The 25,816-nt window shown below is 38.4% G+C and overlaps 2 protein-coding genes and 1 pseudogene across 3 annotated transcripts; 1 reads left to right on the top strand and 2 right to left on the bottom strand.

Moving 5' to 3' along the window:
- Window positions 1–215: 215 nt before the first annotated feature.
- LOC136217979 (LEAF RUST 10 DISEASE-RESISTANCE LOCUS RECEPTOR-LIKE PROTEIN KINASE-like 2.4) lies at window positions 216–1,415 on the bottom strand. The gene has a single exon (XM_066004700.1). It carries the CDS (start codon window positions 1,384–1,386, stop codon window positions 331–333), a length of 1,056 nt encoding a protein of 351 aa, XP_065860772.1. The 5' UTR covers window positions 1,387–1,415; the 3' UTR covers window positions 216–330.
- Window positions 1,416–1,933: 518 nt separating this feature from the next.
- Window positions 1,934–10,127, top strand: LOC136217980 (uncharacterized). 2 transcript variants are annotated; one of them, XR_010683598.1, is made up of 6 exons: window positions 1,934–2,071; window positions 2,176–2,346; window positions 8,567–8,737; window positions 8,834–8,934; window positions 9,062–9,200; window positions 9,991–10,127. XR_010683598.1 is itself a non-coding variant. In XM_066004701.1 (5 exons), the coding sequence occupies exons 2-5, from the start codon at window positions 2,301–2,303 to the stop codon at window positions 9,122–9,124; spliced, it is 381 nt and encodes a 126-aa protein (XP_065860773.1). In that variant the 5' UTR covers window positions 1,934–2,071; window positions 2,176–2,300; the 3' UTR covers window positions 9,125–9,494. The 2 variants fall into 2 exon arrangements, 1 of the variants encoding a protein (XP_065860773.1); XM_066004701.1 differs by lacking the exon at window positions 9,991–10,127 and having other exon boundaries at window positions 9,062–9,494.
- On the bottom strand, window positions 9,901–25,810 carry LOC136217978 (LEAF RUST 10 DISEASE-RESISTANCE LOCUS RECEPTOR-LIKE PROTEIN KINASE-like 2.1; annotated as a pseudogene).
- Window positions 25,811–25,816: the final 6 nt, after the last annotated feature.

The raw sequence follows: 25,816 nt of genomic DNA, 5'->3' as shown, positions 1-25,816 counted from the left end.
CAAGAACAATTAAGAGAAGTAACAATAAATAACAAACAGGAAGTACTAAACGATATTTGACCAAGACTTTCGGTACAAGAAGATGATAAACGTAAAACCATATCATAAATGATGTCAAGACTTTTTAAACAATGTTACAATAGATCAAATTTAATTATATATTGCAACACATTAAAGGCAACGCATGTATGTTTCGTTGCCACTGATCATTTATGATGTAGTGTTTTCTTTTTCCAGTTTGTTTTGTACATATATAGCAATATTTAGCTTCATTGAATTGTTAAGGCAGATATTAATGTCTGTGGTACAAAAACAAAGGAACTGAGATCATCAAACTGTAGATGTGGTAAAAGAATATGTTGACAATGGAAATGGTGGAGGAGGAGATGAAGAAGAAAGGAAAGGCTTTGGTGGAATACTGAGGTTTTGAGTGCTTCCTCTTAACATATCTATGACATTACTCATTGTTGGTCTCTCTAATGGATTTGTCTGAATGCACCATAACCCAATCAATTTCAATTTCCTCACAATTTCACCCTCTTTGTCTTCTTCCCGAATAGCTTCATTCTCCAACTCAAGACTCTTATATATCCAACTTGGAAAATACATCTCACTAGAATTACTTCCTCCAACTTCTTCATCTTTCTTTCTAACTCCTACTATTTCTAGAATCATCATTCCATAACTATAAACATCTGACTTTGATGAAACTTGCCCAAAATTTCTGCTGAAAACCTCTGGTGCTATATACCCAATGGTCCCTCTAGCTTCTAACATGGATACTATACTTTCTTTCGCAGCGCATAACTTGGCTAGTCCGAAATCTGATATTTTTGGACTAAGCTTTTCATCAAGAAGAACATTATGAGGCTTTATATCAAAATGCACAATCCTTGTGTTGCATCCTCTATGTAAATACTCAAGTCCTTGTGCTATGCCAATTGCAATTTCTTCAATAATTTCCCATCCTAAATGTTGATCACTGTTGAGTGTAGTTTTATCGCATATGAACTTGTCAAGTGATCCATTGGGCATAAACTCATAAATCAAAGCTCTTTTCTGACCCTCCAAGCAGAAACCTAGAAGAGAAACAATATTAAAATGAGAAGTTCTACTAATTGCAGCAACTTCATTTATGAAGTCTTGCCCTAATTCTTCTTTTGACACGTTCAACATTTTGACTGCTACAAGGCGACAGTCCAATAGCTTTCCTTTGTAAACGCTTCCATAGCCGCCTTGGCCAAGCTTTTCTTTGAATGAATTGGTCATTTTTTTCACTTGTGAATAGCTGTACCTTTTTACAGCTAAAGGTCCATGGTTTTCAAGAAATGCTTCAAAATCTTGATTCTTCCTTAAGAAGCATCGGGCTATTTGTCGGTTCCTCATGAAAAGACTAATGAAGAATACCCCAACCAATGCCATTGCAACTGGAAAATGATTAATAAAACAGTAAGGACACCCAAAAAAGTTTAAATTAAGCACCCACAGACATTGGAGGACCCCTATCACTGAATCGTGGATCCATCACAGGGTAGATGCCTTGGAGTTGTAATACTTTACTGTATTTACCAATTGAATGCCATTTTACTGTGATAGTCTACTGATAGATATGTAGCATGTGCTAGAAATCATTCTAAACTAGCAATACTATTTGGCATCTTAAGAAAGGCGCTTGGTTTAAAAAAAGGCTTGAGCTTGGCCATATAAATGGCAAGATTGGATCAAGTTTGATATAAATTTGATGTTTTCTAGGTAATGCGATGCATATTGCTGGTATGTTTTGTTAATAGTATTGAAGAATTACTCTGGTCATTTCCAGAGTCAATTGTCTTTGGCAATGTATCTGTTGTTCTTGATATCAGTTGGGATGCCCTACGTTTGTTTGTAAATTGTTTTTGATAATCATGCAACTGATATCTAAATAATTGTTCTTCTTGTTTCCTCAAATTTTGTTTTTCCTTATAAGCCTTTGAAGGAAGGGATTCAAGGTTGACATCAATTGTCACTTTGGCTTCATCACTTGACTTCAGACCTTCAAAATCATCACTGAAGCTGCTCTTACCAGTGGCAAGTGAACTGACATTTAATAATACCAACTTATTACACTTCTAATTAATATTGCTGCAAACAGAAAGAATCAATAGCTGATTTTTAATTGATAATTCCCACAGGCAGAACCTGCAAAGACGCTCAATTTTCCTATTATTCCAGTTGGAGCATTGGTGGCAGCTGCTCGCCCCTATTCATCTAGACCTCCTAATGTCCTACCTTGGTTGAATTCCCAAATTTCTGCTCCAGGCATGATGCATCCACAATTGTTTGAAAAGCTTATTGCAAAAAACTTTTGTAAGTACTGATTGAAATGCCTTTGTATTAATTAATGGGTAAATAATTTATTAGTCCCCACCTTTTTACGTAACACACTGTTCGAAAAGGTTAACAGTGACAAAGGATAGGGACCTTATAATGTGTTTTCCAAAATAGGGGGATTAAATAGTGTGTTAGGTAAAAAGGAGAGGACTAATAAATTATTTACCCTTAATGCAACAATTATTTGAGTGTAAATGGTAATATGTTTGTGATTCCTAGCCAAATTTGAACTGAGTCCTCCAATAAGTACGACACCTTTATAGCAATTTGGAAATCGACTAATCATTTGTAATTTGGTGGGAGACATATAGTATTTCATTTCACAGGTTGCTGCTAGTAAAGAAACTTTTTTCTTAAATCTATTTTGCCTGAAAAGACAGTCTTTACATTGATTCTTGTATTTACTTACCCCATTGGCAAGGTGAGACAATTGTAACTACTATTACAACACCAATTTTTCGTTTGCAACTATTTTCATCCTATATTTCATCAAATCCCTTTTTATTGATGGATATTAGGGTATATAGCCATTAAGAATTACTATGATGTTTAAATACAGTGAAGAGGTCTTTTGTCTGCTCTAAAATTTGGTGTTTTAGCTATTGTGGAAACTAAAATGTCATCGTGACCAGAATACTGCTCTTAGTAGCAGAGAAATGCTACTGGAAGCAGTAATGGTTCTTTTCTCACTTGTTTTAAATTTTCCTCATGCTCCACACTATTCTTTGGATTAGCTCTTATTAGCTGGTGCGAACTTTGTTTTTCTTCTCAACTTTTATCATCATGACTGAATTCAGAGAACTGGATGGCAGCATCTTACTGTGGCTCTGTTGCTGAACTGCAGGGGGGGGACTAGTTGTAAGAGTATAATTCTCTGTGTTTGATATTGATATGAAGTGTGGTATTTATACAGAATACAGTTCACTTTGTAGTGAACAACTATAGTCAATAACTTAACCTATATTCTAGGCTAGAGATACGTAACAGAATGATACAGATAAATAACAACTAAATACATAGTCTAATACACCCCCGTAGTCGAAGGGTTCGGAGGACGAACATTGAGACTATTGCGAAAATCTTCAAATAGTGTTGAGGGAAGGCCTTTGGTGAAGATGTCAGCGATTTGATAGCAAGAGGACACGTGGAGGACACGGACTTCTCCTTTTGCAACGCGTTCTCGGACAAAGTGAATGTCCATTTCAACATGCTTAGTGCGGTGATGCTGAACCGGGTTGCCTGTGAGATACACGGCGCTGATATTGTCACAGTACACTATTGAGGATTTCTGAATCGGACAGCCAAGTTCTAAAAGCAGATTGCGTATCCAGCACGTTTCTGACACGACGTTGGCAACGCCGCGATATTCGGCCTCTGCGCTGGATCGGGACAGTGTTGGCTGTCGTTTTGCGGACAAAGAGATTAGATTATCCCCTAAGAAGACACAGTAGCCTGATGTTGATCGGCGAGTGTCGGGACAGCCTGCCCAATCGGCATCTGTGTAGGAGACCAATTGACTAGGAGATGATGCTAGAAGTGTGAGGCCAAAGTCAAGGGTGCCCTGAACATACCTGAGGATGCGTTTAAGAGCAGCCATATGTGTTGTTTTTGGGTTGTGCATGAACAAGCATATCTGTTGAACTGCATATGAAATATCAGGTCGGGTAAGGGTGAGATATTGAAGAGCACCAGCCAATCTTCTGTATTCGGTAGGGTCATGGTAAGCCGAACTAGAAGAGATACTGAGCTTTTGTTTGGTGTCAACTGGAGTGGTAGCCGGATTGCATGAGCTGAGTCCTGCTTTTGCAATTATTTCAGAAGCATACTTCCGTTGAGATAGGAAGAGAGAACCAGGAGAGTGAGTTACTGAGATACCCAAAAAATAGTTCAGAGGGCCCAAATCCTTCATTGCAAATTCGGAGCTCAATTGTGACATTACTGAAGCCTGAAGTGTGTCAGAAGAGGTAATTAGCACTATATCGTCGACATACAGAAGTATGTATGCCGTATCAGAGCCTTGTTTGTAGACAAATAATGAGCTGTCAGAGATGCTATTAGAGAAACCGATTTTTATGACAAAATTAGCAATCCGCTGATACCAGGCCCGAGGTGCCTGCTTGAGCCCGTATAATGATTTCTGGAGCAGACATACATGATCCGGATACCTGGAATCCCGGAATCCTAGCGGCTGGTGCATGTAAACGGTTTCAGTGAGATCCCCATGCAGAAAAGCATTTTTGACGTCTAATTGCCGAATTTTCCAATGTTTGGACAGTGCTATGCTCAGGACAGCACGAATAGTGGCCGGTTTAACCACATGGCTAAATGTTTCACCACAATCAACTCTTGCCAACTGTCCGGAACCATTCCCAACCAATCTTGCTTTGTATTGCTCAAAGTAGCCATCTGATTTTGTTTTGTGCCTGAAAATCCACCAACTACGAATAATATTAGCACATTTTGGACGGGGTACAAGTACCCACGTCTTATTTGCAATAAGAGCCTCAAATTCATCAGTCATGGCTTGTACCCAGTTTGGATCACTTAATGCAAGAGAAGGTGTTTTGGGAAGCGGAGATATGGTAGGTTTTGTTAAGGCAGACAGATTTAGCATTCTACGAGGTTTATGGATGCCATGTTGAGCTCTCGTGGCCATTTTGTGAGTGCTGAGGACTGGTACTTGAGGAGGAGAGGTAGAAGTATCAGAAGAAGTGTGTGAAGTGGTAGAAGAGAGATTAGGGGACGAGACAGACGCGGAGGACTGCGTTTGCACTGTGCGCGCAGACGGGGACGCGGACGGACTGGAATTAGACGACAGGACGGGAGACGACTCGAACGACCTGTTCGGACTGGACGGAATAGCAGACGACACGGACGAACAGACACGACTCGATTGGGATAGGATGACGTGGACGACTCGATTGGACTAGATGGGGTAGCGGGTGATGCGGATTGCGATACCGACGCAACAGAATTAGAGGACGCGACATTGATAACAGAATTGGGACTGGGAGTGTAAGTTCGAATTTGGACAGCAGGGAGGAAGGTATCGTCTGATTCGGCAGAAGTTTGGGAAGGTGATGCGCGATTAAGAGGCGTGGTTGAAAATGGTAGGGTTGATTCGTCAAAAATGACATGACGGGATATGATTATTTTGTTTCTAGATATGTCCAGACACTTATATCCTCTATGATTAGATGGATACCCTAAGAAAACACATGGAGAAGATCGAGACTCAAGCTTATTTCGTGTTTGGGATGGGATGAGAGGGAAGCACAGACATCCGAAGACACGCAAGTGGGAATAGGTGGGTTCTTGTTTATACAGAATTTTGGTGGGTGATTGGTATCCTAGAACTTTGTGAGGATATATATTTAGGAGATACGTTGCTAATTCGAGAGCATGTTGCCAAAATTTAAGAGGAATAGAAGCATGATGCATGACTGTTCTAATCAAATTGTTAATGGTGCGTATGGTGCGTTCGGATTTCCCATTTTGAGGTGAGGTATATGGACAAGAGAACCGAAATTGCATTCCGTTTGTTTGACAAAATTGTTTAAAGGAATTATTATTGAATTCACCCCATTGTCACACTGAAAAACTTTAATTTCTCTTTCAAATTGAGTTCGAACATATGACCGAAAAATAAGAAAACCAGAATAGACTTGAGATTTGTGGGCTAACGGAAATGTCCAAAGAAAATTGGTATACGAATCTAAAAACAGAACATAAAAACGATGACCACCCGAGCTAAGGACGGGTGAAGTCCAAATATCACTATGAATTAAATCGAAAGGCATACAAGCAAAATTGTTGGAGGACTGAAAAGGTAATTTTACCTGTTTTCCATTAATACATGAAGAACAAACGTAAGAATCCTTAACTTTATTACAGGAAATCAACTTATTATTGAGTAGGGCGTTCAAAACATGAAGCCCTGGATGTCCTAATCTATTGTGCCAAACGGCGGACGACAAAGCAGTAAAGACAGAATGAGAGGACGCGGAATTGTGGGAGCTAGAGGTGACTGGATAGAGGGCGCCAGAACTCTTACATCTCATGATAATAGTGCCCGTCCGTAAATCCTTCACAGAAAAACTCAAAGGATCAAATTCCACAGAAACTTGGTTATCTTTAGTAAATTGACGGACAAAAATGAGATTTTTGATAAGATGAGGTGCATGCAAGACATTGGTTAACTTTAAACGGTGATGACTGGAATTTAGATATGCATTACCAGATCCACAAACAGGCATACAATGACCATTACCAACAATTATATTTTCATTGAGGTTCGAATTGAAATAAGAAGTGAGTGTACCTTTGTCAGTAGTCATGTGGGAAGTAGCTCCTGTGTCCATGTGCCATTGATCAGGAGGTGGAGCAAGTGTCATGGTGTGCATAGCTTCTGTAATATCGGTAGGTACATAGGATGGTGATTCCATATGAAGGTGTGCCTGCTGCATGGGAGGACGAGGTCCTAGAATACCAGATTGTGACGGCTGCCTGCCTGAAGTAGGATAAGGGCATGGAGGAGTAGCCCATTGTTGCGGTGGTGCCCATGGGTAGGTATATCCCCAAGGAGGAAGGGCAGAAGGTCGATAGTGCGGTGGCTGAGACGACCTAGAGTGATACCGACCGCCTCTGCCGCGATTTGACCGACCACCATGTCTGCCGCCGCGGTAGGAGGAGGATCCGCGATAGTGCGCAGGTCGCGGTGAGTGGTGCGACGGCGCAGCCATAGTTTCAGCGGACGACACGGTCAATGCAACTGATTCAGATTGAGCAGGATTCTTGCGGGCACGGGCTGTTTCTTCCAGAATCAGCATAGACCTGGCTCTCTGAAATGATGGAAGTGGATCCGCATGTCTGATTTGAGTACCAACGGTGTCATAGGCCTCAGACAGACCTGATATAAGTTGTAACACCATCTGATCATTGGTAACCGGACAATCCACATTTGATAATTGATCAGACAAGGATTTGAGATGCTGACAGTAGGCTGAGATGTCAGAAAAGTCACTAAGTTTGGTTTTGGAGAACTCTTGCTGAAGAAATAGAGCCCGGGAATTCTTGTTATCTGAAAAAATTTCCTGTAGACGATTCCAGGCCCTGGCGGCTGTGGAATCAGCTTCAATAATGGTGTGGAGAAGGTCGAGGGAGATGGTGCTATAGATCCATTGAAGCACAACGGCATCAATACGAGCCCAGAGGTTAGGGTTGGATTGTTGAAGAGTGGTGGCGGAAGGGTCTGTGGGTGATGGAGGAAATATATGGTCCAGGACTTGAAAAGCTGTGGCATGAAGCTTAAACAGAGCAGCCCAAGTAGAATAATGCCCTTTTTCGACGTCTAGGGTTATTTTGACGAAGGTAGAAATATTGGAGACGGTGAGAGACGGATGGTGATTTGGGTTTGAGTCTGTGTTGTTTGTGGTCGAATTGGTGTTGGGCGGGGTACCGGTGGAGGATTTTTCGGTGTTGGTGCTCATTATGTCGACGGGAAGAAGAAATAGAGAGGGTTGCGATTTGGGTGATATATCGGCAGGCGAAAAAGAAGGCCGAAATGGGTGACTGCGGCAGCGGCGGCGGCTGTTTGATTAGGGAAGGTGTCGCTGCGGCGGCGACGGTAGGGAAGAAGGAAAGAGGAGGGTTAGGGTTAGGGTCTCTGATACCATGTAAGAGTATAATTCTCTGTGTTTGATATTGATATGAAGTGTCGTATTTATACAGAATACAGTTCACTTTGTAGTGAACAACTATAGTCAATAACTGAACCTATATTCTAGGCTAGAGATACGTAACAGAATGATACAGATAAATAACAACTAAATACATAGTCTAATACTAGTTGGTTTAGTAGAACTTCAATTCGAAATCTGAGGCTCCCCCGCCCGGCACTAATACGCCCAGCATGCTTATGAAGCACTATCCATTGTCTAGTCAGTTCTATTTATTGCATGTTTTAGTTGGAGTAAATAATCATCAACACTATCGCTTCTATAAAGTCATGCACTTATTTTGTGAGCTAGAGTAATACCTTATGCGCTGACATAATCCTGATGATTGATCATATATGAATTGAATTGTTCACATGCATGGATTCTAAGGCTTGTATAAAACATTGATGTGCTAGGATTTTCACTTGTAATGTTTTTACTTGCTTGCTATTTTCTCATAATCTGATCATAATTTACAGGCACAATACCTGCTAAGCTTCTCTTGCAGCTGAAAACAGTATTTGAAGATGGTGGATTCAGAAGTCGAGATGGAACTTTCTCTTACAAGGAACATCTTGGCAAAAGCAACATTCCCGTGTTGGCAATAGCTGGAGATCACAATCTTATATGTCCACCAGAAGCTGTATATGGTAGCTCATCGTTACATTTAATTTTCCATTAGACTAATAACTTCTGATGTAATTCTTACCTACTTTCTGCTCATGATGTTGCTGCAAATGGAGCAGAAACTGTAAAGGTCATTCCTAAGCATTTGGTTAATTATAGAGTCTTTGGAGAGCCGAAGGGTCCTCATTATGCTCACTATGATCTGGTGGGAAGTCATATGGTATGAACTACCTTATTAATTTTCTTTTATTCTTTTTTTTTTTTTTTTTGGAGAATTTAGTTAACATAATGAGAAATTATATTCCTTTACATAACTGACTGTTGAGCAACGGTTTACTACTTTACAGGCACAATATCAAGTGCATCCATTCATAATTGACTTCCTCAATCATCATGATGTACATGACTAGTTTGATAGGAGAATCTCCAATGTTAAGCAAGGATATCTTCTCAAATATTGAAATATTGAGGTGAAGCTCAAGACAGGTAAAAGTTTCTTTTGGATATACATATCTGCGTATAATATTTACTGTATATATTGTATACCGAATAGTATAGCAATCACGACAGAAGACAACGTGCTCGTCTGTAGAAGTATATTGTGAAACAAAATATACTAATCTTGTAATAAGAACTCAACTGATTAAATGAAGATGTATCCATGTTATACTTCAAGCTCATCTGTAGAAGTATATTGTGAAACAATTATTCTCTAGTCTTGTAATGAGAACTGAACTGATTAAATGAAGATGTATCCATGTTATACTTCAAAAACGTGAGGTTTAGATGATAATAGTCTCAATTTTCCATTCGTTCATGTTTTTGCTCTAGTTGCATATCAATTAGTTAAAAAAAGAAGAGATTTTATGTTTTTTTCGCAATTTCATGATAGATTTAGAGATCAAATGTCTTTAAACTCGATAAAAATTTTGGATTTTAATTTTTCCCCACATATATACACTTGTCTTTGATCTGTTGCTAATGACTGATAATACGCATACAGGGAATAGTAGGATTCGTAACTGAGGGGAAGACTTCTTTAATTATGTCTGACCGAACTTGTCAATGTTAGGTCCTCAATTGTTTCATTTATGATTTTAGGGGTAAAATGGTTATTGACTGACAATATTAGGTGTATTTTCCTACCTTATTCCAGATAAATATATGAAGTATTTTCTTTTTCCAGTTTTTGTTTCACAGCATGCACATATATAATAATGTTTAGCTTCATTTAATTGTTGAGCAAAATATTAATGTTTGTGGTACAAAATCAAAGGACCTGAGATCCAACTGTAGATGTGGTAGAAGAATACAATGCAAATGGAGGAGGAGAAGATGAAGAAGAAAGGAAAGGCTTTGGTGGAATAGTGAGGTTTTGAGTGCTTCCTTTTAACATTTCTATCACATAACTCATTGTTGGTCTCTCTGATGGATTTGTCTGAATGCACCATAATCCAACCAATTTCAGTTTCCTTACAATTTCACCCTCTTTATCTTCTTCCCAAATAGTGTCATTTCCATTCTCCAACTCCAGACTCTTATATATCCAACTTGGAAAATACATCTCACTAGAATTACTTCCTCCAACTTGTTCATCTTTCTTTCTCACTCCTACTATTTCTAGAATCATCATTCCATAACTATAAACATCTGACTTCGATGAAACTTGTCCAAAATTTCTGCTGAAAACCTCAGGTGCTATATACCCAATCGTCCCTCTAGCTTCTAACATGGATACTATACTTTCTTTCGTAGCGCATAACTTGGCTAGTCCGAAATCTGATATTTTTGGACTAAGCTTTTCATCAAGAAGAACATTATGAGGCTTTATATCAAAATGCACAATCCTTGTGTTGCATCCTCTATGTAAATACTCAAGTCCTTGTGCTATGCCAATTGCAATTTCTTCAATAATTTCCCATCCTAAATGTTGATCACTGTTGAGTGTAGTTTTATCGCATATTAACATGAGAAGTTCTACTAATTGCAGCAACTTCATTTATGAAGTCTTGTCCTAATTCTTCTTTTGACACATTCAACATTTTGACTGCTACAAGGCGATCGTCCAATAACTTTCCTTTGTAAACGCTTCCATAGCCGCCTTGGCCAAGCTTTTCTTTGAATGAATTGGTCATTTTTTTCACTTGTGAATAGCTGTACCTTTTTACAGCTAAAGGCCCATGGCTTTCAAGAAATGCTTCAAAATCTTGATTCTTCCTTAAGAAGCATTGTGTTATTTGTCGGTTCCTCATGAGAAGACTAATGAAACCACATGTGACGGATACCCCAACCAATGCCATTGCAACTGGAAAACAATCAATAAAACTTAGATATGTATATTTCATGAGAAATTATGTAAACAAGAAAAGTGGTAATAGAGGGAGGGAGCATCCTACCGAAAAGAACTTTCACCTTTCCATTTCGGGAAGTGCCTACAATAAATACTATGTTGTTAGAATGAGCACAGTCGTAAAATTGAGAACATTGAAATTGTGGATTAAAATTATTAGAGCAATAAAACTGCTAGCGCTAGTAAGCCTATATCTAACAAAATTTGATCTTGCAGAAATGAAATTGTAGAAAAATTCAACAATTATGAAAGTTCCAGCGGGAAATTTGATTGGTACGACATACTCATTTTAGGGGAGGGTAAGAACTGGGTAGGCTTCATGATTACAAGTGAGATCGAACACCCGATAAGCTATTAGGACCTGTGCCACAGCTTTTGGGTTCAGAAGCCACAAACTTTTCTCAATTCGTTCTGTTTACGTATGATTATTGGTTATAGAATGATAATAAGAAGTATGTTTAAAGTTGAATGATACGATACCTGCTTTATTTGGGCACCAAACAGGATAGGGTTGATCAGGGCACATGCAAGTGAACCCTGAAGTACTTAAGTTGGTGCCGCATATCCCCCCTGATCCCATACACCACACGCAATTTTTATGATACTCGTATGACACATTAAAACCCAGTCTTAAAACTCTCCCCAAATCATTCAATTCTTCTCCAAGAGAAGTTTTTGGAGCTGGGATCTCCACTTTAGTATCACATCTACTACTTTCTTGCATCCATATTCCTCCCGATAGCCCATCATATCCGTAAAATGCTTCACGTTCTTCACCATTTACCGAGCATACAAATCTCTGTGTACTGTTCTGGAGGCCGGTACAATTGTAAAATAGACTTATGTTTGAAAATTTGGTATTGAAGTTTGGGACAAAGCTGAAGGGAGTAGTAGCTAGAGTTATGTTGGCAAAAGTAGTGTCGTAATGCCTTGAATCAGTATATCTTGTTTCCTATCCGGAGTAGTATTGGGTTTCGGATTCCTAGTTGGATTGAGATCATGAGTTCCTAGTTGGATTAGGTTAGATTGGGTATTATAAATACCCCATTATGTAAACCTAATCATGTAATCTTTTTCTTCTCCCTCCTAATAAATATTATTCTCCTTCTGCCCGTGGACTAGCCAACACAACGTTGGTGAATGATAGAGAACATGCTAATACAGGAGAAATTATGCAAGATAATGTTGGGCCTAAAGAATTAAGGGTCTATATGCGAAGGAAGAAAGAGAAATAGCTAGCTGGCAAGTTAGTTATTCCTAGGGGCATTATGGGAAAAGTAGTTATACCTAGGGATGTGAGCTGGAAAGCGTACTGTTATATAGGGTATTTTGTGAATGAGTGAGGTAGGCAGTTTTGTGATTCTCAGGGAAGGATTCCTTCCTGGTTTGGTGTCTATTTCATTTCTTCCAATCGGAATTAATAAAGATTTCTCACTTTTCTACTCTATTCTCTATTGCTGCTGTTATATTGTTTACTTTTAGAATTGTTCTTATCAATTGGCGCCGTCTGTGGGAAACATTTTCCGTTGCCGGCAATGGGGAATGATCCTCCGGTTCAGACCAGACAACAAACGAAGAAAGATTTACAGACTCAGGTTGAGGAGCAAGAAGAAGACATGAACGGGATGAAGCTTACTGTTGGGGCTATTCAACAATCCGTCACTGACCTACGGAAGTTCATGGAGATGGTGGTTGCAAAGGTCGATCAAATGGATGCCCGTAATAAAAAATATTTCGATAAACAACCAGAAGTAGAAGCATCGGGTACTCACCTGGATCAGACCTCTGGCCAAGATGGAGTTCGTTCGATGGAGCTTGGCCGGGTTCAGCACTCTGTGCGTTTTGGTCAGCCCTCTGTTCCTCCCCTTAATTCTTACTTTCGCCCAAATCACTTTGAAGGAGGAGCGCTTGTTTTGCCAAAGGTAAAATTACCAGTGTTTTCCGGTCCCGATCCGAGAGAGTGGGTCACCAAAGCTGAGATGTATTTCGATGTTCATCAGACCCAAGCTCACATGAAGGTTACTCTGGCTCGAATGTGTATGACAGGGGCCGCTGTCAATTGGTTTTCTCGTGTTCTTTGCGACGAACCTGGAATATCTTGGGAGAAATTCAAGGCCAAGCTCATTTCTCGATTCTCAGTTGGCCGATGTCAAAACGTCTACGAAGAATTACGGGTAATGTTTCAAACTGGTTCTGTTGACGAATATATTGAGGAATTTGAGATGCTTACTGCCTTTATTCCAAATTATGATGATGAATGGTTAGTGGGTTTTTTTGTTGGGGGATTGAAGGAAAATATTAGAGGATGGGTGCGTTTCTTTAAACCACAATCATGTGAGTCGGCAATGGAATTGGCTAGGAATGCAGAATTGTCGTTTCTCCCTCCTGGTTCTCGATCGACAGTGAAAGAGCAAAGCACACACGTGGGGGCAGCAAACGTAAGTTCTTATAACTGGCGTCAAAACCCTAATAGGGCAGCGGGTCAACCCATACCCAAACTTTTAGATACGGGTCAAACAAAAATTTACCTATTGAGGCCGCTCCTTTGCGATCACTACCAGCCCAAACCGCTCCTCTGAATCGCAATAGGGGAACCAGACATCTCTCTCTGAAGGAACTTGAGGAACGAAAGCGGAAGGGGCTTTGCTTCAAATGCGCACTCCCTTATAACCCGCAACATAGATGCGCAGTTGGTGAACTACGTTTAACATCGGGAGAGAATGATCTTTGCTATGAGGATGATGAACCACCAAGCAACGAAATAGGGGCTGAAGAGAAAGTTGAATTACAGGAGGATGGTGAATGTCACTCCATTGAAGGTCCACATATGAGCAACAACTCTTCTCCTCCACCTCGCACTCTGAAATTGCAAGGGGAACTTTGTGGCATCCCAATTGTTTTGCTTGTAGACTCAGGAGCCACCCATAACTTTATCTCCGGGAAATTAGTCCGATCTTTGGGCTTAGAAGTTGATGTTATTCCAACTGTCAGGATCAAATTGGGTGATGGATATCGTGTATCAGTTGAGCAAAAATGTCCCCAAATTAATCTTCAATTTGGAGAATTCACATCAAAATTAGAGGCATTGGTTTTCGATTTAGGCCCTATGGATATGGTGCTCGGTATGGCTTGGTTGCGCACCTTGGGAGATGTGGTTCATAATTGGGACAAGAAATGGATGCGGTTTCAGGTTTCAGGGCAGACTGTCGAATTACAAGGAAGTTCTGGCTCTCAACCAGAATTATTGGCTCTCCATCATTGGCTAGACGGGGATAATTATCAGTTCATGCGAGGCACATCCTCTAAGTTACAACCCACCAACGAATATCTGAGCCAAGATCAGAATGCACAACTGAACAGCTTGTTGCAGTCGTTTTCTGCTGTCTTTGAACCCCTAACTGGTCTGCCTCCTCGTCGCTCGCATGACCATGCCATTAACCTGTTACCAGGACATGATGCAGTGAGTGTTTGGCCTTATAGATATCCCCACATTCAGAAAGAGGAGATTCAAAGGCAAATTGAAGACATGCTACACATGGGAATTATTCGTCACAGTCAAAGTGCGTTCTCAAGCCCCGTTCTCTTGGTCAAAAAGAAGGATAACTCGTGGCATCTATGTATCGACTATAGAGCTTTGAATAAGGTTACAGTTGCTGATAAGTTTCCTATTCCAGTGGTTGATGAGCTGTTGGATGAACTCAATGGGGCTAAGTACTTTTCTAAGCTCCTGGATTTCATCAGATTCGTATGAGAGAGGGCGATGAGCCAAAGACTGCTTTCCGTACTCATGAGGGGCACTATGAGTTTTTAGTAATGCCATTTGGCCTCACTAATGCTCCCTCGACCTTTCAGAGTATGATGAATGCTCTTTTCCACCCTTATTTGCGTCGGATGGTGCTAGTATTTTTCGACGATATATTGGTGTACAGTGATTCTTGGGATGCCCATCTCCAACATCTGACTTTGGTCCTTCAAATTTTGCTGGACAATCAGTTCCAAGTTAATCAGAAAAAGTGTTATTTTGGCTGCACCACTATCGATTACTTGGGTCATCGCATTTCAGAACATGGTGTATCGGTTGATCCTTCCAAGGTCGTTGCAGTTCAAAACTGGCCAGTTCCTCAAAACGTTAAGGGAGTCAGAGGTTTTCTCGGGTTGACCGGCTACTACCGCAAATTTGTATCAGGGTATGGGAAAATTGCTAAGCCTTTGACTGAGTTAACAAAAAAAAATAACTTTTCTTGGAATCAACAGGCAGAAGAAGCTTTTACAACCTTGAAACAACTGTTAAGTTCAACTCCTCTTCTTGCTTTACCGAATTTTGAGAAACAATTTTGTATTGAATGTGATGCTTCAGGTTGTGGTTTGGGGGCTGTTTTAATGCAGGAAGGACGTCCTATTGCTTATTTTAGTAAAGCACTTTCTGCTAATAATTTAGCTAAGTCTGCCTATGAAAAGGAGTTGATGGCATTAGCTCTTGCCATTTAACATTGGCGTCCTTATCTATTGGGGAAGAAATTTTTGGTATATTCAGACCAGAAAAGCCTCGGACACCTCCTTCAACAATGCATTACTACTATGGATCAACAAAATTGGCTTGCCAAGCTTATGGGGTACACTTTTGAAGTTCATTACAAGCCAGGCAAAACTAATGGGGCTGCTGATTCTCTCTCCAGGCAGCATGAGTCTGCTTATTTCCATTCTATGATTTCCTCCCCATGTTGGGTTGACGGGGAGAATTTAATCGAGGAAGCCCGCACTGATCCGCATCTTATTGCTTTAAGGGAAATGTTGCTAGCCGATCCTTCTTCACGGTCTGGTTTCGTAATAAAAAAGGGGATTCTTTATCGCAAGGGGAGTTTGGTAATCTCTTCGTCCTCACAATGGATCCCTGCCATTTTACATGAATTTCATAATTCAGTTCTTGGAGGACATTCTGGTTACTACAGAACGTATCGAAGAATTGCTGCTAGTTTTTATTGGCGTGGGATGGTACAACGAGTCAAAGATTATGTGAAGCAGTGCACTTCTTGCCAACAATTTAAAGCTTCCACTCTCTCACCGGGGGGGTTGCTTCAGCCACTACCTATTCCTCAAGCTGTGTGGGAAGATGTTTCGATGGATTTTATCGTGGGGCTCCCGAAATCAAAGGGCTATGAGGCTATCATGGTAGTCGTTGATCGTCTAACAAAATTCAGTCATTTCATTGCTTTAAAACATCCTTATACAGCCCGACTTGTTGCTGAACTTTTTATAAAGGAAGTGGTCCGTCTACATGGTTTTCCTAAGACGATTATCAGTGATAGAGATCCTGTTTTCATGAGCAAGTTTTGGCAAGAAACGTTATAAACTTCAGGGAACTCAGTTAAAGTACAGTTCCGCCTATCATCCTGAAACGGATGGACAAATGGAAGTGGTCAACCGCTGTTTAGAGTCTTATCTCCGTTGCTTTGCATCTGATCAGCCCCGTTATTGGTCTCACTGGCTTCCTTGGGCAGAATTCTGGTTTAATTCCTCCTATCATGTGACAACGGGCACTACCCCTTTCGAAGGTCTCTATGGTCGTAAGCCCCCCACCGTTCTCCAATTTGTCCCTGGTGAAATTCAAGTAGAAGCAGTGGCTCGGGATCTCCAAGACCGGGATGAGGCTCTTAAGCAACTTCAACATCATCTTGATTTATCCCAGGAGTCTATGAAGCATCATGCTGATAAACATCGACGCGAAATTCATTTTGCAGTTGGCGATTGGGTGTATCTCAAGCTCCGTCCTCACAAACAGCAAACCGTGGCTCGTCGTGTGTATCCCAAACTCTCCGCTCGCTATTTTGGCCCTTTCCAAATTGAAGCTAAGATTGGAACTGTCGCTTATAGGCTACAACTCCCTGCTTCTTCTAAGGTACATAATGTCTTCCATGTATCCTTGCTTAAAAAGGCTGAAGGCCCTCTCCCAACTTCGTCTCAACTGCCACCTGAGCTGGAACTACATCCTTCTTTGCTTCTGCTCCCTGAAAAAGTGCTTGCTTCTCGCACCATTCAACGGCAAGGAGAATCTGTTTCCCAATTGTTGATTCAATGGCAAACTAAAGGCATGGATGAGGCTACGTGGGAAGATGAGTTTGTATTGAAGAGTGAATTTCCTAATCTGAACCATGAGGACAAGTCTCTTTCTCAACAGGGTGGCAATGATAGAGAACATGCTAATACAGGAGAAATTATGCAAGATAATGCTGGGCCTAAAGAATTAAGGGTCTATATGCGAAGGAAGAAAGAGAAATAGCTAGCTGGCAAGTTAGTTATTCCTAGGGGCATTATGGGAAAAGTAGTTATACCTAGGGATGTGAGCTGGAAAGCGTACTGTTATATAGGGTATTTTGTGAATGAGTGAGGTAGGCAGTTTTGTGATTCTCTTCTGCTGTAAGCAGGGCTCTCTTTGGGAGAGGGAAGGATTCCTTCCTGGTTTGGTGTCTATTTCATTTCTTCCAATCGGATTAATAAAGCTTTCTCACTTTTCTACTCTATTCTCTATTGCTGCTGTTATATTGTTTACTTTTAGAATTGTTCTTATCAGTGAACCACGTAAATCTGTGTTTTTCGATTATTTACTTATTTATCTTTCATTAATTCCGCACAACAAATAGTATGATCAGGACAAGAATCATTCCACAAGTCCATACTAGCAATTGCCATCTCCTTTTGCGTTTGATTTACAGATAAAACCAAGAAATCTTGATTTTCAATAGTTATAACAGGGAAATCATTGCATCGGAGATTGAAATCTGAGATACCACACATTTCTGAGCGAGCATTATCAATCTCCGTCCAAAAAGGATAAGAGAGATTCGTCAGACTTCCACAATTAAATGAGTTTATGCAGGCACTGTAAAACACATCTTCTTGACAATATGATGATGGAGCAAAGATGAAGAGAATGAAAAGGCTGATCATGGAGTATACACCACAACGCAGGAACCAAGAAGAGGCAATCATTCCAAATAATTGAGATTGATGTGTTTCAGTTCATGCTATACTATGAATTAATTTACGTGGCTGGGTTTATGCCACAAAAAAAAAAAAAAAAAAAAAAAAAAAAAACTCAAGATTTTTCTATATTGTTGACTAATAAGGAATCCCCCACCATTTTAAGTCCTGCTGCCTTATGGTTGGGGTTCCATAATGGAGAAATCGTATGTTTTCAATGGAAAGCTTTCTTGACCTGGTCTTCAACTACCAGTAATTTTGTTTTTTTTAATAGGGATATCCTTTTATTGTAAACTTTTTCTTTGAAAATAAAAACAAAGGATAGACTGAAAAAACATGGGCAGATGTATGATGATTTTTTAGGCAGAGAAGGGAAGGGTATGCAAAAACATGGTTTCTTATTTCTTAGGTGGAATTAGTACATGTAAAAGCTATTTATTTAGCTCCTGTTTTGTTGCTTCAGTATTCAACCCCCTATTTATGTCCTCTTTAGTTATCATTTCTTAACATAAACTAAGTATATTTTATTACCAAACCTGTGCGACATTCATTAATTGAGTTAAAAGAAAAAATACAATAAGTTCAAATGTGAAGTATATATATCAAGATCTTAATATAATATTTTCATATTCACTTCCCAAAAGCTACCATATAGTGAAAGTGAAAGTAAGTAGGAGGAGGACATGACCATAGTGGCCCTTGCTCATAAAAGGTTCATTATTATTACAACCCTACGGTACAAGGAAAAACAGTAATTAGCAACCAATTAGCAACCAATGTTTGAAACCAGATTAAAACCAGTTGCAATATTGCAACCCGTATGGTTGCAAAGCATTGTCATTGATTGCAAAGGTGAGAATTAGATTTCTTAAATACATTTGAAACAAAAAAAAAGGTTTCAAAGCTCTGTTGGTTGTAAATATTGCAACGAGACCCGTCTTAACATATATATTTTCTGGTTGTAATTATATTTGACCTAAATTTCAATTTTACTAAAACCCAATTTTAGAGAATAAAACACTTGTTCATAGACCTAATTCCCATTTCTCCAAGCCAATAGTTAAGGCTTTAAATGAATCGAACCGCTATTATGAGTGGTTCGGTGCTCGGCTCGATACAAGTTCGATCAAGTTTGACTCAATTTCTAAACGAGCTGCTTGCAAGCTCAGCTTTAAAGCTGACGAGCAGTAGACTAATGAATAAATTAATTAATAAGAAGTTTATAAAGAAGCTCAATAAAAAACTCATGAACAAACTCATAAAAAAAATTTATTTTTTTTGTAGGTTTCTAAATTAAAACTATATAATTTTAAGTTAATAATATTATTTATATTTAATACTGTAATTATAATTTGATATATTTTAAAAAATGTAATAATTTGATATTGGAGTTAAATAATATTATAACCGTTAATAATATTTCTAAATTACTTAGTACAACTCCGCGAAACTCAATTTTACCCCTAATGTTGACCTCTAATAGCACTTTTATTTCTAATGTTTAAAATTGTGCAATTCTATCCTTAATATTGGCAACCAAGATCAATTTTACTCATAACATTAGTAAGTTGATCAATTTCAGACATTATTATAAAACAAATATTTTATTTATTATTATACGTACACTAATTGCATATCAGTTTGTTCTAACAAAAGATTCGTATTTTTTGTGATTTAATAATATAATTGAAGATAAATATCTCTAAATTTGATGAAATATTAAATTTTTTTTTATCCTAACTCCTACAAAATAGAGTAAATTATTTAACTTTAAAAAAAAATCAAATATATTCATATATTTGTGATATTTTATTAATGGCTGATAAAATGACAAACATGTGAAACGTAAATAACAAAATTTATGACTAAGAGATTAATTATTTTCTAAATTGATCCAACTTGATAATGTTATGGGTAAAATTGCTCTTGTTGTATTTTTACACCTTAATCTAGATTCTATACTTTGATCACGTGAATCACGATCACCCTCTATCTTGCTAAAGATTCACGACTGACTGTCTTTATTTGAGTGCCCGTTTGTTTTCAATATTCGGTTTTTTGTCTTTTAAATCTAAACTAGAGACAAAAAAACGTTTGGTAAAAATTCGAAACAGCAAACAGCAAACATGAACATGTGAAACAAACTGACCCTTAATATCTTCTTCGTGCTTTAACCAAATACTAATATGACTTCCATGAGGTTCATGTTACAATCTTATGTCAACACACAGTCCCGCTCAATTAGACATTGTATTTGGAACTTAACCATTAGATGTAGTTGTAATATAATCCTATTCAATCATGCGGTCAGAAGAATTGGATAATTAAAACATTATTAAATATATTTTATTATTTTTAATCCCAATAATCTTTAATTTATTTCTAAAAACAAGGAATCTAATAAGGCCTTCCTCGATTTTGTTGATCGTTAGATGAACTGTATTCTTAGATTTCACTGGATAATTAAATAGAGTAATTAAGACCTGAAATTTTATATCCCTCAAGGTTCTTGCTTTTACCTTTTCTATCTCTGTTGAAAAAAAAAGCAACTGCAGTAATGATGAAATAAATATGAAAGGGAATTGCTGTTGCAGAAAAAATGCTTGTGCCTTTTGCTTTCCAATATTCTAACAGTAGAAAATTTTACTTTCATTTGCAACTAGAAAAAAAAAAGCATTCCAAAATGTGCATTTTAGATCTGTTAGAAATCATAATATTGAAAAAAAAAATCCAGGAAAAAATTTCTTTTGCTAAGTTGCTATGAGTGGAAAGGCTCTCTTTCTCTCCTATTCTGCCCTTTGAACTGCACTTCTCATCTGCAGCAATGCAGATCTCTCTAAGAGAAGAGCAGGTTTTTCATTATTTTCAAACATTTCAATACTCTTTTTATGAATTTTTTTTACACGTAGTATGTAAACATTTTTTTTTTTTTTGCTAAATCAGACTTGTTCAAATTTTTTTCGTATATATATGCATGTTCCAATTTGAGTGGTCAAGAACTAATTTTTAAGTAACAATGTAAAACTTCTCTAAATCAAGTTACATTATGTTTAAGATTCTTAACATGTAAAAAAAATTGTGTCTAATAGAAAAAATGAGATTTAGGGAGGGCCTAATAGGCAAAAAAAAAAATAGAAATTTGGATTTAAAAAGAGCCTAACACGCCAAAAAATTTAGAAATTTGGATTTAAGGAGCCTAACAGAAAAAGAAAAAAAAAAGAATTTTGGGTTTAGGATCTAACAAGCCAAAAAAAATTGAAAATTTTTGGATTTAGAGAGTGCCTAACAGGACTTGGGCCAATTTTGGGATGCTAATTTAGTACACGATCTAAATTTTTTGAAGACAAAGGGTCTGGAACCACAACAACCTCAAATTTTGTAGAGAGAGGGGGCTGAAACTACTCGTGGTCATGGTGGTTCAGCAGCCGGAAGGGCCCGGTCCCTCCCTGTATCCGTCCATGACCATCTCCAACCCAAAATCCCCGGATCCCTCCCTTTGTCTGCCCCTGACCATCTCCAACCCAACCCAACATCAAATTGATGTTGGGAAGGAAATTTGATAATGGTTGGCTCTCGAACCATCATCAAACCGTGTTCTCATTTCAATGAAACACGGTTTTTCTCCCATAAATTTGATGCAACATAAAATAAAATAGTATTTTATTATTATTTTCTTACTTTTATATATATAAATATGGTATTGTAGTTTTTGTTCTATGATGTAATCATTTGGAAGAAAAGATAAGAACTTGGAGAATTTATATCCAACAAAAGTAACAATTCTGCAAGTGCACTCACTCCTCACCCATGCGTTTACCATCTTCAAAACTGACCCTAGAACATAAAATGAACCCAAAGTGATGACAGAAATGATGAATATTTAATTAACCAGAAGCAAAGTGATTCTAACTTTAATTAATGTATATGCTATGTGTTCTAATCAGAATATTATGCAAATTGCTCAAATAATAACAAGTGTGTTTAAGGTTGAATGATAGAGAGATGATACCCGGTGGGCAGAAATCAGGATAGGGATGGCCAGGGCAAAGACAAGTGAAGCCCCGATTAGTTAAATTGGTGCCGCATATCCCGCCTGAATCACTACACTTAACACAATCTTCATTATACTTGTATGACACATTAAAACCTTCTCTTAAAACTCTTCCCAAATCATTCAAACCAAGAGAAGTTTTTGGAACTGGAATCCCCACTTTAATAGTACATTCAGGCATCCATATTCCTCCCCATATCCATAAAATGCTTCACGTTCTTCACCATTTACTCGGCATCCAAAACTCTGTGCAATCTGACTCTGGGGTTTGGTACAGTTGTAAAATAGACTTATGTTTGAAAATTTGGAATAGAAGTCTGGGACAAAGCTGAAGGGACTAGTATCTAGAGTTATGTTGATGAGACTAGTAGTATCAACAGGACATGAATCATCCCACAAATCCATACTAACAATTGCCATCTCCTTTTGGGATTGATTTACAGATACAACCAAGAAATCTTGGTTTTTAATAGTTATAGCAGGGAATCCATCATCTATGCAACGGAGTTCGAAACCTTCGAAACCACATATTTCTGAACGACGACCATCACTCCAAAAATGATAAGATAGATTCCTCACATTTCCACGATTAAAAGGGTTTCGGCACTCACTGTAAAACTCATCTTCTTGAGAATATGAAGATGGGGCAAAGATTAAAAGAATGAAAAGACTAATCATGATGATGGAGTATTTACCACAACACTGGAACAAATAGGCAACCAATTTTTAATTTAACAATATAGTCTACAAAGGTTGTTATGTTTTATATGTGGTGATTAGTGATATGCTATATTGTAACCAAAGAAAAATAAGACATTATAATTAACATAATATACGGTAATTACTAATTAGTTTTATATATGGTATTCATCAAGTATCATTTTTAAAAATTATATGTTAAAACCAAAGAACTGAAGGAAACTGAAATATTCAATTGGGTTCAGTTCGGTTTATTCTCTTAACTTGGTTCAGCCTATTCGTTAAATCCATCCTTGCAATCCTCAGGATTTGACTGTCGGGATTGATATCAATGACATGGAACTTGAGATTCATGATAATCATAGTTGCTATTTGTCCCTGACAATCAATCCTGAAGCCTGGTTGCCCACAGTATTCAGGCTGCCCATTTCCCCAAAATGGGTATCTTATGCTTTTTATGTTTCCACAGTTAAAAGGTGCACACTTGTAATATCGCTTGTCATCATTATAAGCATTGGTAGGTATGTATAATATTGGAATGAGGAGGAGAAGGAGGATCAATGAGGAGAAAGGGGAAGAAGATTGGAAAGAAACAGGTTTCATTTAGAAATTTCTGGGCATATGTAAATGGAAGTAATTAGCAAAAAATCAAAGTTCCAACTATATGAATTCAATCCTAATTGTTCAGCTAATTAACTATGCTGCTTTTGCCAAATTGAAGTTTGACTTGCGAACATATATACCATCACCGAACCACATACATTGTCTGATTTGTCAGGTGGACGTCGAACATGATTATCATCTATTCATCGGTTGCAGTTATGCCAAAGAATGCTAGAATTTTACCGACAGTTTTCAGACCGGAGTACTTGCACGAGAGCCTATTACAGATCTTCGCGAAACAGACTGCAGAATTTTCAACCAGAGTAGCATTAGTACTGTGGACAATCTGGACTCAACGCCACTCGCTCGTATGGGAGACAAAGATCTGCCATAGACGCAGGCGATGCGGCTGTCCGAACGTTTCTTAGAAAATTGGCAGCAAAGCCGTGGAAGATCTGATATGAATCGTGAACGGCAATATGGGGTTTCAGTAAAATGGTCGTCCTGACCAATGATGGGTAAAATGCAATGTGGATGGGGCTTTATTTCAGCAGAATGATAAAAGTGGAACGGGCTATTCTTAGGAGTTCTGATGGCTCATTCATGGACTGTCATAGCGGGTTACTATCGTTCTGTCCTACTGCCAGAATTGTCGAAGCATTGGCACTAAGATCGGCACTGGAGTGGGTCATCGAGCTACACTGCACCAATGTCATATTAGAATGTGATGCCAAAGAAGTGGTGAATATCATCAATTCACCGGAGGAGGACTGGTCAGAATTTGAAGTCGTTATTTAAGACTGCAAGGTTCTTTTAAATATCAGACCCGAGTATAGGGTAACCTTTTCACCTCGTTTAGCGAATAGGGATGCCAATACTATGGCATGACAGGCTCTATCACAGGCTAGTGTTTTCTATTCTTTTTCGATCCTTAGTTGGTTGGAGGATCTGATTTGTAATGATTTGATTGATTCAATTGAATATTTAGCTTCATTCAATTGTTAAGGCAGATATTAATGTATGTGGTACAAAAACAAAGGAACTGAGATCATCAAACTGTAGATGTGGTAAAAGAATATGATGACAATGGAAATGGTGGAGGAGGAGATGAAGAAGAAAGGAAAGGCTTTGGTGGAATACAGGTTTTGAGTGCTTCCTCTTAACATTTCTATCACATTACTCATTGTTGGTGTCTCTAATGGATTTGTCTGAATGCACCATAACCCAATCAATTTCAATTTCCTCACAATTTCACCCTCTTTGTGAAATTCCAAAAAAGCCATGGTTTCTCTCTCAAGTATTCTTCCATCTCTCTCCAACGGAAAAAGTAGTGGTGCATAAGTTAACAATTGCTTATTTTTAGGAATACTATAATTGATTAAAAAGGAAAAAGAAAAAAGCAAAATTAAATAACATCTAATTGACAAACTTTTACACGGTAGGATTATAGTTTGGTTAATCTATTGGTTAAGGTCAGAATACAATTTGGTCATTAGGGTGTGTCCACACAAGCATATCATAAGATTTAATTTAATCAAACAGATAAACAATAGATAAGAACCATAAGGATTGAAATAGAAGGACATGTTGAGTACTATATGAAATTGAAAAATTAAAGAATCTTACCAGGAACGCAATGCCAAGCACGAGGCCTATCTGGGCAGAAACACCTAAAATGGACCATGTCGAAATCAAATCCGCATTTGCCTCCGCTACGTTGGCATATGCTGCAATTGCTTGCTACCCAGTTCAACAAAAAACCCCGTTCTAGCATCCATTGGATCTCACTGGCACTGCTCTCTCCTCCTCTTTCAACATCCACATCCACATCCACTGCTGCCACTATCGCATTTTTACAAACAGTTGATGCGCTACCCAACAGAGGATCATCCTTGAACATCGAAAGAGTTGAATAACTTACGCTATCACTTGAGCAATTCACCTTGTATTTCATAAGGTCACTATTACTACCTCCTATTAGTGACGAGTTGCAATGACACAGCAAAACGAGTTCTGTTTGGTTGGAATATAACTTCAACTTGTCATCAAGTAATAAGGATGTTGTGTTCTGGAATGGAGGAATGCAGGTGTTCCTTGTATTGAACACCGCAGTATTTGAGACACGAAATGTTTGGGTTTCATAGGAGATTTGGTGAATGATGTAATTGGAACCCTGTAAATTGATAACTGAATGGCCATTCTGGCAAGAGACGTTAAATCCAGGATATCCACAGAAGTTTTGTTGCTGACCTTGGATGTAGAACGGAAAGTTTATGTTTAGGTCATCGTCACAATTTCTAGGGTTGCAGGCTAAGAAATGAGTATCTATACAAATGGCTTTTCTTGCTAGAAGAAAGGAAATGATTAAGAAGAGGTTTATCAATGGATAAAAGGGAACTAAAAACAAATTCTTGTTCATTT

Source organism: Euphorbia lathyris, chromosome 2 (assembly GCF_963576675.1).
Source record: "Euphorbia lathyris chromosome 2, ddEupLath1.1, whole genome shotgun sequence".
NCBI lineage: Eukaryota > Viridiplantae > Streptophyta > Magnoliopsida > Malpighiales > Euphorbiaceae > Euphorbia > Euphorbia lathyris.
Note: the sequence above shows the minus strand (reverse complement) of the source record. Positions and strands in the feature narration are given on the sequence as shown.

What these genes read in the sequence shown, in the direction of transcription:
- LOC136217979 (XM_066004700.1), bottom strand. Translation starts at nt 1,386, where the DNA reads ATGAGGAACCGACAAATAGCCCGATGCTTCTTAAGGAAGAATCAAGAT.
- LOC136217980 (XM_066004701.1), top strand. Translation starts at nt 2,301, where the DNA reads ATGATGCATCCACAATTGTTTGAAAAGCTTATTGCAAAAAACTTTT. An exon ending in GCTTATTGCAAAAAACTTTT is followed by an intron (nt 2,347 to 8,566) that starts GTAAGTACTGAT and finishes CATAATTTACAG; the next exon opens with GCACAATACCTGCTAAGCTT. An exon ending in TCCACCAGAAGCTGTATATG is followed by an intron (nt 8,738 to 8,833) that starts GTAGCTCATCGT and finishes CAAATGGAGCAG; the next exon opens with AAACTGTAAAGGTCATTCCT.